The sequence below is a fragment of the Scyliorhinus torazame genome, unplaced genomic scaffold (assembly GCF_047496885.1).
Source record: "Scyliorhinus torazame isolate Kashiwa2021f unplaced genomic scaffold, sScyTor2.1 scaffold_1146, whole genome shotgun sequence".
Classification (NCBI taxonomy): domain Eukaryota; kingdom Metazoa; phylum Chordata; class Chondrichthyes; order Carcharhiniformes; family Scyliorhinidae; genus Scyliorhinus; species Scyliorhinus torazame.
In genome coordinates, this window is record NW_027308873.1 from 1 (window position 1) to 14279 (window position 14279).

The following is a 14279-nucleotide window of genomic DNA, read 5'->3' on the forward strand; positions in this document are numbered from 1 at the left end:
AGTCATGCAATTCAACTTGCTGTCATGCAGGCTTGAACCTCCCTAATGAAAGCTCAGCTTGCTGCAACAAAGGTTCATGGCAATATCCTTCTGCACATGTTACACCATGCCCTGTACATTCATCAACATAAAACAACTCTGAAAACCATTAGACACTTCTACATCTACCATGAAAGCCAGTAGAAATCAATCAGTAACAAAACTGAAAGCAGTTGATGATCCCTTCAAATAGCACTGGTGAGGGGGTGGGTTGGGAGTCAGGGGGGTGGGGAGTGGTTTCATGAAAAATCCCTGTGAGAATATGTTGCGGAATCAACTGGGGATAAAGCTATTTTAGATAGAGTACTGTTTAACGAAGCAAGGTTGATTAATGTTACAGTCCCCTATTACAGAGAGGTGCAAACATTGTAGAATAGTTTAATGGAGGACTTTAATTACCCAAATGTAGATTGGGACACTGGAAACGTAAAGGGTGGAGAGGGACAAAACTTCCTAGATTGTCCAGTCCAACAAAAAAGAATGCACTGTCGGATATGGTTCTTGGAAATGTAGATGAAGTGTCAGTGGGGAAAATATTTAGAAACCAGTGATCATTAAATTGTAAAGTTTAGAATGATAATAGAAAAGGAAAATAGGCAATCCAGAGTAAAAACAATTAACTGGGGGAGAGCTGACTTCAATGGGGCATGAATGGAGCTGGGCCGGTTAGACTGGAACAAAAGGTTGGTGGGAAAAGCTGTAGCTGAACAATGGGCTACCTTCAAGACAGAAATGGTCCGGACATAGTCATGGTATATTCCCTTAAAAGGGAAAGGTAGGGAAAACAAATGCAGAGCTCCCTGCATTAAAAAGGAGGTAGAAATTAAGATTAGTAGGAAAGTGTGCTTATGACAGGAGTCAGGTAGAAAATACAGTTGAGAACCAAGAATAATACAGAAGGTTCAGAGTGGAGGTGAAAAAGCGCATTAGTGAAGCAAAGAGGGATTATGAGAAAAGACTGACAGCCAACATAATGGGGAATCCCAAAATCTTTTCCAGGCATATAAATAGCAAAAGGGTAATAAGAGGAGTAGGGAAATTAGGAACTTAAAAGGGAAATTATACACGGAGGCTGGGGGCATGGCTAAGGTATTAAATGAATACTTTGCATCCACCTTTACCAAGGAGGTTGATGCTACTTAGGACAGACGAGTAAGCTCTGTCACTAGGATTCAAAATTGTTAAGGAGGAAGTGTTGAATAGACTGTTGGTACTGAAAGTTGACAAGACACTGGGGCCAGATGAGATGCAACTCAGGATACTGAAAAAAGTGAGAGAAAATTGCAGGGACAAGGGCCAGAATCATCCAGTCATCTATAGACTCAAGGTAGGTGCCAGAGGACTGGAGAATTGAAAATGTTATGCCCTTGTTCAAAAAAGGTTGTAAGGATAGTCCCAGCAATTACAGGTCAGTCAGTTTAACAGCAAGATACTAGTAACAATTATTCGGGATAGAAATTAGTAGCCAGGTGGAACAAAATGGATTGATTAGGAAGAGCCAGCATGGATTCCTAAAGGGAATTAGTGTTTAACTAATTTTCTGGAGTTTTTTTGAGGAGACGGTAATGCTGTTGATGTGGTGTGCATGGACTTTCAGAAGGCATTGGAGACAGTACCATATAATTGACTTGTGAGAAAAGTTATAGCTCACGGAACAAAAGAGACATCAGCAACATGTATACAAAATTGGCTTAATAATAGGCTGGAGGAAGGTTTGTAGTGGCATTCCCCAGGTGTCAGTATTGAGGCCCTTGCTTTGCCAGATATATATTAATGGTGTAGATCATGGCGTCCAGGGGGCAATTTCAAAGTTTGCCGATGACACAATATGGGAAGTATTGCAAACTATGAAGAAGAGAGTGTTCAAAATGCCATAGACAAGTTCATGGAGTAGGCAGATAGGTAGCGTGTGAGGTTCAATGCAGGAGTTCAATGATAAAGATGTAGTGAACGAAAGAGAAAGGGAAAGCAAATGGTGTGATTAAGGCCAAGAAGGGTGCTGATATTGGCACATAAAGAGATTAGAATGTGCGAATGGCTGAATAAAGGGAAGTATATGTGCACAAAGCATTGAATGTGGCAGGACAGATGGAGGGAGCAGTTACTAAAGCATATGGTATTCTGGGATTTTAAGAGATGCATAGAGTATAAGAGAAAGGAGGTTATGCTGAACTTCTGAAGGATGCTAGTTAGACTTCAGCTGCAATATTGCGTACAGTTCTGGCCATCACACTATAGGAAAGATGTGTAAGCATTGGAGAGTTTACAACAACGGTTCTAAGGACGAGAAGCTTCAGTTATGAGGATAGATTGGAGACGTTAGGACTGTTCTGCTTAGAAAGAAGAAGGCTAAGCGGAAATTTGATAGATGTTCAAAATCATGAGGGGGATGGACAAAGTGGATAGGGAAAAACCCCACTCAAAAGAATCAAGAACAAGAAGGCACAGAATTAAAGTGATTAGTAAAAGAAGCAAATGTGATGTGAGAAAAAACTTCTCCATACGACGAGTGGTTCAGGATTGGATTGCACGGCCAGGAAGTGTGGTGGAGGCAGGTTCAATCGAGGCATCCAAGAGGTTATTTGATTTTGAGATTCTGTGGATTGGACACCACTTGAAGAATCCTGGGTGTGCTAAGAGTAAGACTAACAACCAATATAAATTATCAATCAGACTTGTGTCTACATGTTGGAGGCTAGATATAGTCATGGGCCTATCCTTTACAGGCAAAAGGAACATGACCAGCCATTGCACCTTTTCTGACTTAAATAAAAGCATGGGGAACAATAGTTCCCTGATGCACTCTCCGTGGCAATGCCACAACTAATCAGAGTCAACTTGCCAGCCAATCAGCTCCCTTTGAAATCTGACGTTCCTGCAACTGTCCTAATGAGTGCAAGCTGAAAACTTTTGATATCATTACTCTTTTTTCACTGTAATGTTGTGAAGTTATAACCCTGAGGATTAGGAGAGCTTTATAAACGAGCAAAGGGTGTTCAAAAAGTTGATAATAAGAGATAAAAATAGAACATGAGAGTAAACTAGCCAGAAATATCAAAACAATTTGTAAGAGCTTTTACAAATATAATCAACGTGAACATCATTCCCTAGTGACAGAGACAGAAAAATTATCATGGGGACTGATGAATGACAAGAGATGTTGAACAAATATATTTGTCTTTAGAGCAAGAAGATACAAATTACATAATCAGGAATGTAAGAGACAGTAACAGTGAGAAAGTAATTAACAACGGCAGAGAAAGGCATTAGAGAACTTTTGAAATAAACTTGAGAAATCACCAGGATCTGATTGTCTACATTGTAGACTTCTAAAATCGTAGCTGCAGATAGTGGATAAATTGATTATACTTTTCCAAAATTCCCTAGATTCTAAAATGGTTCCAGCAGATTGGAAGTTGGCAATTATGACTCCACTATTCAAGAAAAGAGAGGGAGAGAAAATAGGGAACTATAGGCCAGTTAACTTGACATCAATCATGGAGAAAATGCTGGAATCTATATTAAGGAAGTGTTGAACAATGCATTTAGACAATCATAATATGATCAGGCAGTGTCAAAATGATTTTACAAAAGGGGGTAGGGTGGTAGGGTGGGTAAAGGGGAACTAGTTGGTGCAATAAACTTAGCTTCCGAAATTGCATTCAATAAAGTGCCACAAGATTAAGGACAACTCATGGAGTTAGGGTTAATACATTAGTAATCATGGAGGATTGGTTAAAGGACAAGAAGCAGAGAGTAGGGATAAATGGTGCATTTTCAGGTTAGAAGGCTATAATTAGTGGAGTGCCACAAGGATCGGTGCAGAGACATTAACTATTTACAATCTATAATAATGGGTTAGGCAGAGATCCAACTTAGGGTATCCAAAGCTAGGTGAGAGAGTGCAAAGATTACAGGTTGAGTGAGTGAGCAATAAGGTGGCAGATGAAGTCTACTGTATTAAAGTGTGAGGACATTCTCTTTTACAGTAAAAATAGAAAAACAGATTTATTTAAAAGGGCACAGAACTTCTAATTGTTCATGTTCAGCAAGACATGGATGTACGTGTACAAGAATCACAGAAAGATTTGCACAAAGACAAAATACTGCAGGTGCTTGAAATATTAAATAAAATCAGAAAATGATAGAAATAGTCAGCAGGTCTGGCAGCATCTGTGGAGAGAAACAGAGTTAAGGTCAGACCTGTGACCTGTTTCGCTCTCCACAGAAAGAGGTACAACAAGCAATTGGGAATTGGGAAGACAAATGGCATGTGGCCTTTATTGCAAGGGGCTGGTGTGCAAGAATAAGGAAGTCTTCCTACAATTGTAGAGGCTTTGGTGAAACCACACTATGTCTAATTTTGGCCTCCAGATTTAAGCTAGGATAGGCTTGCATTGGAGGTGGTACAACAAAGGTTCACTAGATTGGTTCCTGAGCTGAGAGGCTTGTCCGATGATGATAGGCCTACTGTCCAGAAATTGACCTACTGTCCAGAAAGATGGGAGGGGATTTCACTGAAACAAACAAGTTTCTTTCTGAAGGGGCTTGACAGTGTAGACACAGATGGTTGTATTCGGTAGACATTGAGATATTGCTTCCCCTGGTGGGGAATCTGGAAACCAATGTCATAGCCACAGGATCAGGGTTTGATCATATGAAAGTGAGAGAAAGAGGAATACCTTAATTAATAGGGTTATGAATCTGTGGAATTCTCTCCCATAAGGGACTGTTGATGTCCTATAATTGAGAATATTCAAAGTTGAGAGAGATGGATTTCTTAGATAATCAAGAGTTGGGGCAGGAAATCCAGCCATGATTAGTGGAGAAGGCTTAAGGGGCAGCATGGTCTACTCCTGCTCCTATTTCTTATGTTTTTATGAAAAACTGGGCATGATAATTCAAAGCACATTACCATCACAGCAAAAATATGTCTATTATAGGTATGTTGTCGTCTTCTCCCATCAAATTGCTGTGCTTGTCACATTGGGCCGGTGAACTATGTTACATGGCAGGGTTCACTTGAGGCATTTTACTGAGTTGAAGTGCAACGGTCTGCTTCTCACCCCAGACAAATCTGAATTCAACGGGGCCATTTGAATTCAGCGCTGAGTTCAAGACCCCATTTCACAGCGACAAGTACATTCATCGGGAGAGTGGGAGTCAAATGCCAGAGTCGTCGTAAATTCTCTTGAAGAGCAGTTAAGATCCATAAATATAACTGTCTAGCTGCAGTTATTTTAATTCCCAGTCCATTAAAAATGAAAAAGAATTACAGCTAGCCGATGTTAGCGAGAAGTTAAAACAAAACTCAAGCTGTGAAATGATTTAATTCCCAGCCCTTTATTGAAAAAAGACTACCTGTGTCAGTGAGAGTTGAAATAAATCTTCTAGCCATTGCAGTAGCTGTTTGTTGACATTACTCCAAGGCTCATCGTTATGTCATTATTAATGCTTGGCTGTTTTCCACAACCTTTCATTATCTTAATAGGGAACCTCAAGTTCACAATTTGGTATTATAACGGGCTGGTGACTGATTCAATCAATTATTTCCTCGGCAGCTAAGGTGGAAATTATCTGCACTGAAGCTTCAGCCTCCTGTCACAGTCAAGGAGGCATAATTATATCTCTTAAATACAGTCAGTGCTGTCAGTTTCTTTTCTTGGATGGAATCAGTGACATAGGTTAATGGCAATAAAAGTTCTTACATAGATTATTACATGGGTTAACATTCCAATTCCAACCTACCACCACAAAGGAATGTACAGCAGGCTGGGGAGAGCCAAGATGAAAAGCAACATCCGCCAGCTTCGTATGAAGTATGCAATCAAAGGCAGGGTCATGTAGCCGATTGCATAAAAAATGCAAATTCCTAGTGTACCGAATATAACCCGAGTGGATTTCCCCAAAAGTTCTGATCCTGTAAGAAGAGAGTAGCCAGGTCAAGCATAACAGTATTGTGAGCTATTTTCTACTTTTATTTCACTCCTGTAAGAGATAGGGATCTTAATGAAATAGTATTTTTAGAATTGTATTGAACTCTAATGGAATTAGCTGGCACAGCATCAATTCTCGCTCTCTCTGAAAATTACACAAACATAAGCAGTCAAGGACAAACACAAGGTAGAGATAACGGTCACAAAGATTGTGCTCCCCGCATTGAGGTCACTAGACTCAACAAGCATTCTGGAACCGATAGCAGGAATCTTCTTGTACCTGCATGAAATAAATAAGAAACCTTTAGCCAAAGTCATGGTCAGGGAGACAGTGGCAATAAAAGTGACATCTTGGGCATCTGTCTTGTATTCACTGGTCAGAAGGGTTTGAATGGATAATTCACATACCAGCCCCTTGAAACAAAGGCGTAAGTTTTCAGATGGCAGGGTCTCACTTCCCGCCATCCGAAGAGTCCGAGTGTCCTGCAATCATTTCACGCTCAAATGTACTTTACAGGCAGGACTTACACTCTTTACTCAAGTGGAAGTCACACCTTAGAGATTGGCCAACAGCTCTACAGTCTCTGGCAGTGGACAGAAGAAAAAATGTCAGAGGATGCCGGAGTTAAGTACAGGCAATGGAGGCTCAGGTAAGTTCAAGGAGTCCCAGGACAGGGAGTGTGGGGGATGCCTGAGGGGCATGAAGGGGGTGATTGAGGTTTCTGGGGAGATGCCGGAGGAGGGGGTGAGGGGTTGGGACGGTGGTCCGGAGGCTACCGGACCTTAAAGGAAGGGACAGGGTATTGGCACCCAACTTCAGAAGGGGCTTCTGCTGGTGGACACCACCACCCCCTTCCCACCCGAGATGTAACTGTTGATTTTTCACCTTCCCCCATGTAAGTTCAATTCCCTGGCCAGCGTAAAAACCGTGGCTAGCCGTTGGGAAATGGCCCATTGTTGGAGCAAGAATGAGCTTCCCAACCAAGGCCATGCCTGCCCTAGTATAAGATTACTGCACAGAGATTAGAGGGTGTGAACCTGGAGGAAATCCGATCTCATTAACTTCACGCTTGGGAGTGGGGGAGCATTAAATTGAAGGAACAATTTAAGCTGCCTGGGGAGCTTAAAGCTCTGGCTAAAAGATATTAATGGGTGCGAGGAGAGCAGGGATCATCCTTGTCAGGCAATGTTTTCTTCAGATGGAAGGTGGACCAGGAAAGAGTGTCGAAGACAGGGCAGAGTTCCACTTTGGCTTGAGAGCAGAATGTTGTCACAAGCTACCAAGATCAAGCTAATAAGATCAAAGCACCCTGTGCCAACCATTTGTCCTCGCAGGTCAGTAATCTGCTCTCAACTGTCACTGGTTGTATACTTTCCTTGTCAATTTAACTAATGCATCATAATGAAACTGTTGCTTCTGAATAAACTACCTAAAAGTATTATGAATACCTGACGATCTTAGGTAGGTGTTGTTGCTGAACCCAAAATCTTACACTGCCTATTATTGCCACTCTGAAACATAGTTTGCTTTTGTGTTCAGTGCAAAAAGCTTTTCAGTAATAGTTGAGTGCTGATTAAACACAGCCCACAAACAAATCCTTGTGAAAAATCCTGACTGTAGATATGCCACATCAATCCAGCTTGTGCATCGTCCAGAGGCTATGATCAAGCAGCATATTTAGAATTAAGGAAACACTTAACTATGGCACATGGTAAGGAGGAGAAGAAACAAGAATGAAATGCATTTAAAAGTCAATTTTTAAAGAAACAGAAGTATAAGATGGGGATAAAAGGAAAACCATAAGAGGCATGAGAACCGTCACATATTTTTCCAAGCTGGAAACCTTTGATGAATTTAAGGAAGTCTTAAAAGCCTTTGCTATCTATTTCAACCAAAGGAACAAGGAGCTTCTGGAAAGTACAAAATTCAACAAAAGGGTCCAAAGACCAAGTGAACCACTAGATGTTTTAATTAATGACCATTACAGGCTGGTTGAAGGATGTAGAAAGGAAACCTAAAACAGAATTAATACAGGGTTTACTATTGGAGTCAGAGTCACTGATGCATCCCTATCAAACATGTTGCAATCTAAGGAAGATATCACATTAGAAAAAGCAATGGAGCAGAGGTCAGTAAATAGAACAATGCAACACTGAGAGATGAAGAAAAAGCTTGGGTCAGGAAACCTCCAATGACCATATAGTCCCTTAGGCGCAGGAATGTAAAAGAACCATCAGAAAAAAAGGTACAATTGGGAGGGAAAATACTGGATGCCATAAAACCTTGCCAGCGCTGTGGGATCAAAACTACACAGAGGTTCGAGTAGTGTGCTAGAAACAATGAAGAATGCTTTCTCTGCAGCAGAATTGCCCATTTCAGGAAGCTTTACACAACTAAAAACTCTAACTTCACAGGTTTCAAAGAAAAGGTTTTACACTAATGAAGAGGAACAAAAATGTTTCCTGGATGAGATCAGTGACCCCAATCATGCATTCTGAAATGTAGTTATATACGTCTAGATTGCCCTTAGTGTCCAAAAAGGGTTAGGTGGGGTTACGTAGGGTGCTCTCTCCAAGGGCCAGTGCAGACTCGAATGGCCTCCTTCTGCACTCTAGATTCTACAATTCCATGATATCAATGGACACATCAACTTTGAACTAGATTCTGGAGAAAATGTAATGGTATTATCAGACAATAAATCGTGGTTACTAATGCAGTGCCTGGAGCCAATGGAAACTCGGCTACATGGTCCAGGAGAGATTTAACTACAAATCAGGGACAAGTTACAGGCAACACTCCATAACAAAGGAAAGCAGATAATGGAAATATTGTGTGTTCTGCAGAATGAGGAATTCTCTTGTCATGTGAGAGTACCTTTAAGAAATGGATTCTTAAGAAATGTACCTTTAAGAAATGGGTGTTTATCAGTGATGTCAGAGTGTGGGTGGAGCTGGGCTGTCTGTCAGCTTTTTACTTTTAGGCTGTTTGCTGCAGGGTGTGTTTTAGTTTTGTTTTCAGTGTTGGAGCTGAAGCCAGACCAAGCAGGTGTACTGCTGTTCTCTCTGCCATCAAAAGACTATCTCTTGATCATTTGGTGAATTCAGAATAATAAATGTTTTCAGTAGTGACTTTAACATGATGTTAAAGGTTTTGTTTTTAAGTTGTATGGATGGTAAAATGGAAAGCTGAAAGGATTACTTAGTGTTGTATTCTTTCGGGGTTGTATTTGAATTAATGGTTGTTAAGATGTTCACTGTATGTTTTAAAAAGGTTAACTTGAGTTCATAGAATAAATATTGTTTTGCTTTAAAAAAATACTTTTCCATTTCTGCTGTACCACACCTGTAGAGTGGGCCGTGTGCTCCCCATACCACAATCTATTAAAAGTTGTGGGTCAGGTGAACTCCAAGATACACTTTGGGGTTCTCTAAACCCTGGCCCATAATACTCTCTTTCGGTAGAAGAGCTTGCATAGACCTCAATCTTATCCCATCTCAATCTCTCCCATCTGCATACAATAAACTCCTTGAAAGTTGCCAAAACAAAACTCATTTCAACCCACATACGGTAAACCAAATATCCCAGCTCCTATATGTGTTGAAGGAGAGACTTTATTTAGCATTTCCGATACCTTGGCAGCCACTTCGCTCAAAAGGCTACTATTGACAATAAGATCCAAAAGTGGTCAGTTGCACCAGCCTGGCTTTCTGCAAACAATGGCAGTAAGTTTGTGACAACAAAAACCTGCGCATGCCAACAAAAAGTCTGAATCTACAGTGTAGTTGTCATTACCATACAGTGAGATCTGAACGGAGTATCAGCAACAGATAGGAACGCTAGAGGAATTCCATCAGCAATGCCTACACCACATCTTCCATATTCAATGGGGCACTGCTGAACAAACACAAGTGTCTTTCTTGAAGCCAGTTCCACAGGCATTCAGGCAAAACTTTGAGGGACTGCAGACTGTGCTGGATGAAAAGTGTCTCCCCATCAGATCTTATTTTCTCCAGGGAAGGATAAAGAAAATGTTTAAAAGACACTCTGAAGCTCTGGTTGAAGCATGGCAGCACTAATAATGTCCGGGAGCTGATTCCTACCAGTTGTTCAAAACACTGACAGCTTGCCCATCAAGCTGCATCACGCTTTGTGTCACACGTCTTAATGATGAGTTCAGCAGCAAAAAAGGAAAGAAAAATAAGCAAATCTTGCACTCCCGATTCCACTGCCTTGTGCGACATCATAGAATTTACAGTGCAGAAGGAGGCCATTCAGCCCATCGAGTCTGCACCGGCTCTTGGAAAGAGCACCCTACTCAAGATCCACACCTCCACCCTATCCCCATAACCCAGTAACCCCACCCAACACTAAGGGCAATTTTGGACAATAAGGGCAATTTATCATGGCCAATCCACCTAACCTGCACATCTTTGGACTGTGGGAGGAAACCGGAGCACCCGGAGGAAACCCCGCACACACGGGGAGAATGTGCAGACTCCGCACAGACAGTGGCCCAAGCCGGGAATCGAACCTGGGACCCTGGAGCTGTGAAGCAATTGTGCTAACCACAATGCTACCGTGCTGCCCTCCTGCCACATCTTGCCCCATGTGCCCAAAGATGCATCATTGGTCTGTTCTGTCACTTGAAGATCTATAGCAGAAATTTGTGACTATGAGTAGATATCATCTCAAATCCAGGGACAGCTGCTTACTGCCATAGTTTGCAGAAAGCTCCAGCTTTGATGCAAAGTCTCCAACAAAGATCCAATTCTCCCAATATACCCTCAACCCTGCCCCCTAAGTCCAAGGGATGCAGATTTGAATAAATATGGCAGACAACTGGTTTAGTCATTTACTGCCAGATTTGGTTGAATCCCATAAAGCACTATTGGGTCATGCACTTTTCTACAAAAACTGCTCACTTTTAACGGATAACCCTGGAATGCAAAGATAGCCTACACTTCTTTTTTCACCTGCAAAATTTCTTCTAAAAGCCCTCAGCACAGTCTCCTTCACTCTCCATGAACTGCTCAAAAGTATGCGTGAAGAACTCATGGGCTAAGTTTGAAACCATCCAATCAGGTACCTCTTTCATTTCTCTCTGTTCCGCTATCACACTGGGTCCAATTCACTTCAACATTCCCACCTGTCCTAGTCATGAACTCTTTTCACTCCGTAGATTCTCTTCTGTCTCCCCACATAATGTGGTACTGGGAACAGGATGACAAGACACATGGGCCAGGAACAGAAACTGCCAAATGAGGCCCTGGCTGAATTGATACTGGCCGTCTGCAGAGCACTAAAGTCAACACATAAACTCGTTATCATTGTGTGTACGTTTTGATTACCCACTCAAGTTTACACAAAAAACATTCATAGGGGTGGTATACAGACCACCAATCTGCAGTGATAATGTTGGGAATAGCATTAGACAGGAAATCAGAGATGCATGTGATAAAAGGACATCTGTGATTATGGGTGACTTTAATCTGCATATAGATTGGGTGTCTCAAAATAGTCACAGTACAATAGAGAAGGAATTTCTGGAGTGTATAACGGATGGTTTTCTGGACCAATATGTTGAGGAACCAACAAGTAACAGGCCATCTTGGACTGGGTGCTGTGCAATGAGAAAGGATTAGTTGGCAATCTAGTTGGCAGAAAACCCTTGAGGATGGGTGACCATAATATGGTAGCAATTCTTTATCAAGGTAAATAGTGAGGTAGTTGATTCTGAGACCAAGGTCCTGAACCTCGATAAATGTAACTATGATGGTATGAGGCATGAGCTGGCTATGACAGACTGGGAAACATTATTGAAAGGAAGGACAGCAGACAGACAATGCCAGGCATTCAAGGAACAAATAGGTGAACTCCAAAAGTTGTTTATTCCTATTTGGCTCAAGAGTAGAAAGGAAACTGTGGCCAAACCATGGCTTACAAGGGAAATTAGAAACTGTATTAGATTTAAAGAAGAGGCATACAAATTAGCAAGATAAAGAAATAACCTGAGGATTGGGAAAAGTGTGAAATTCAGCAAAGGCAGACCAAGGGGTTGATTATGGAGGGGAAAATACAATTGAAAGTAAACTAGCAAGGAACATAAAAACGGACTGTAAAAGTTTATATTGGTACGTAAAGAGTAAAAGATTAATTATAACAAATGTAGGCCCCTTACAGTCAGAAACAGGAAAATTCATTACGGGAACAAAGAAATGGCTGAGGAACTAAATTATTTGCTTTGTCTTCACAAAGGAAGACATGAATAATGTATCAGAAGTTCTGAGAAGCACAAGTTTTAGTGAGGAGCTGAAGGAAATTAGTATTAGTAAAGAAATGACTTTGGGGAAATTAATGGGATTGAAAGCAGCCAAATCTCCAGGGCCTGATAATCTTCATCCAGAGTACTTCAGGAAGTGGCCCTAGAAATAGTAGATCCATTGGTGGTCATATTCCAAAATTCTTTGCACTCTGGAATGGTTCCTACAGATTGGAGGGTAGCGAATGTAACCCCAATATTCAAAAAGGGAGGTAGAGGGAAAACAGAGGGAACTATAGACCAGTGAGCCTAACATCAGTAGTAGGGAAGTTGCTGGACTCCATTATCAATGATTTCATAGCACAGCATTTAGAAAGCAGTAGTGTAATCAGACAAAGTCAGCATGGATTTACGAAAGGAAAATCATGCTTGGCAAATCTACTAGAATTCTTTGAGGTTGCAACTAGTAGAGTTGACCAGGGAGAACCGGCGGGATGGGGTTTATTTAGACTTTCAGAAGGCTTTCAACAAGGTCTCACAGAGCAGATTAATATGTAAAGTTAAAGCGCATGGGATTACGGGTAGTGTCTTGAGATGGATAAAAAGCTGGTTAGCAGACAGGAAGCAAAAGTTGAATTAAATGGGTCTTTTTTTGATTACCAGGCAGTGACAAGTGGCGTACCACAGGGATCTGTGCTAGGACCCCAACTGGGTTATGGGGATAGGGTGGAGGTGTGGTCCTTGGGTAGGGTGCTCTTTCCAAGAGCCGGTGCAGACTCGATGGGCCGAATGGCCTCCTTCTGCACTGTAAATTCTATGAAATTCTATGTTCACATTATATATTAATGACTTGCGACGAGGGAACTAAATGTATGAACTCCAAATTTGTGGATGATACAAAGTTGGGTGGGGGGGGGGGGGTGAGCTGTGAGGAGGATACAGAAATGCTTCAACGGGATATGGACAGGCTGAGTGAGTGGGCACCTGCATGGCAGATGTAGTATAATGTGGACAAATGTGAGGTTATCTGCTTCGGTAGCAGAAAATAGGAAAGTAGATTATTATTTGAATGGGTGTAAATTGAGAGAGGTGAATACTTGACGAGACCTTGGTGTCCTTGGACATCAGTTGTTGAAAGAAAGCGCGCAAGTACAGCAGGCAGTAAAGAAGGCAAATGCTATGTTGGCCTTCATAGCGAGAAGATTTGAGTATAGGAATAGAGATCTCTTATTGCAATTGTACAGAGCATCGGTGAGGCCACTATGATGGAGTCATAGGCCCAGATCCCGAACGCATGCGCCCTCTCATGGAGTTTCCTCTCCCCCACTGCTCCCAGGTCCTGAAACGCTGCCTGGGATTTTTTTCATATTACGCCCAGTGGGTCCCCAATTATGCGGACAAGGCCCGCCCACTAATCCAATCCTCAGTTTCCCCCCCTGTCGGCAGAGGCCCGCCAGGCCTTTAGCCGCATAAAGGCGGACATCACAAAGGCCACGATATACGCAATCGATGAATCCCTTCCCTTCCAAGTCGAGAGCGATGCGTCAGACGTAGCTGTGGCGGCCACCCTCAACCAAGTGGGTAGGCCCGTGGCCTTCTTCTCATGCACCCTCCATGCTTCAGAAATCAGTCATTCCTCCGTTGAAAAGGAGGCCCAGGCCATAGTAGAAGCTGTGCGGCACTGGAGGCATTACCTGGCTGGCAGGAGATTCATGCTCCTCACTGACCAACGGTCGGTAGCTTTTATGTTCGATAATGCACAGCGGGGCAAGATAAAGAACGATAAGATCTTACGGTGGAGGATCGAGGTCTCCATCTACAACTATGAGATCTGGTATCGTCCCGGGAAGCTAAACGAGCCTCCTGATGCCCTGTCCCGCGGCACATGTGCCAACGCACAAGTGGACCAACTCCGGGCCCTCCATGAGGACCTCTGCCACCCGGGGGTCACTCGATTCTTCCATTTTATCAAGACCCGCAACCTGCCCTACTCCCTCGAGGAGGTCAGGACCGCCATCAGGAACTGTCAAATCTGCACGGAGTG

The 14279-nt window shown here is 42.3% G+C and overlaps 1 protein-coding gene across 1 annotated transcript in view; it reads right to left on the reverse strand.

Moving 5' to 3' along the window:
• Positions 1–5766: 5766 nt before the first annotated feature.
• The window catches only part of LOC140407071 (solute carrier family 22 member 4-like), a 58226-nt gene continuing 49713 nt past the window's right edge, over positions 5767–14279 (reverse strand). The window contains exon 4 of the mRNA XM_072494820.1: positions 5767–5959. Within this exon, the coding sequence (XP_072350921.1) occupies positions 5784–5959 (176 nt within the window). The 3' untranslated portion in view covers positions 5767–5783. The remainder of the gene's footprint in view (positions 5960–14279) is intronic.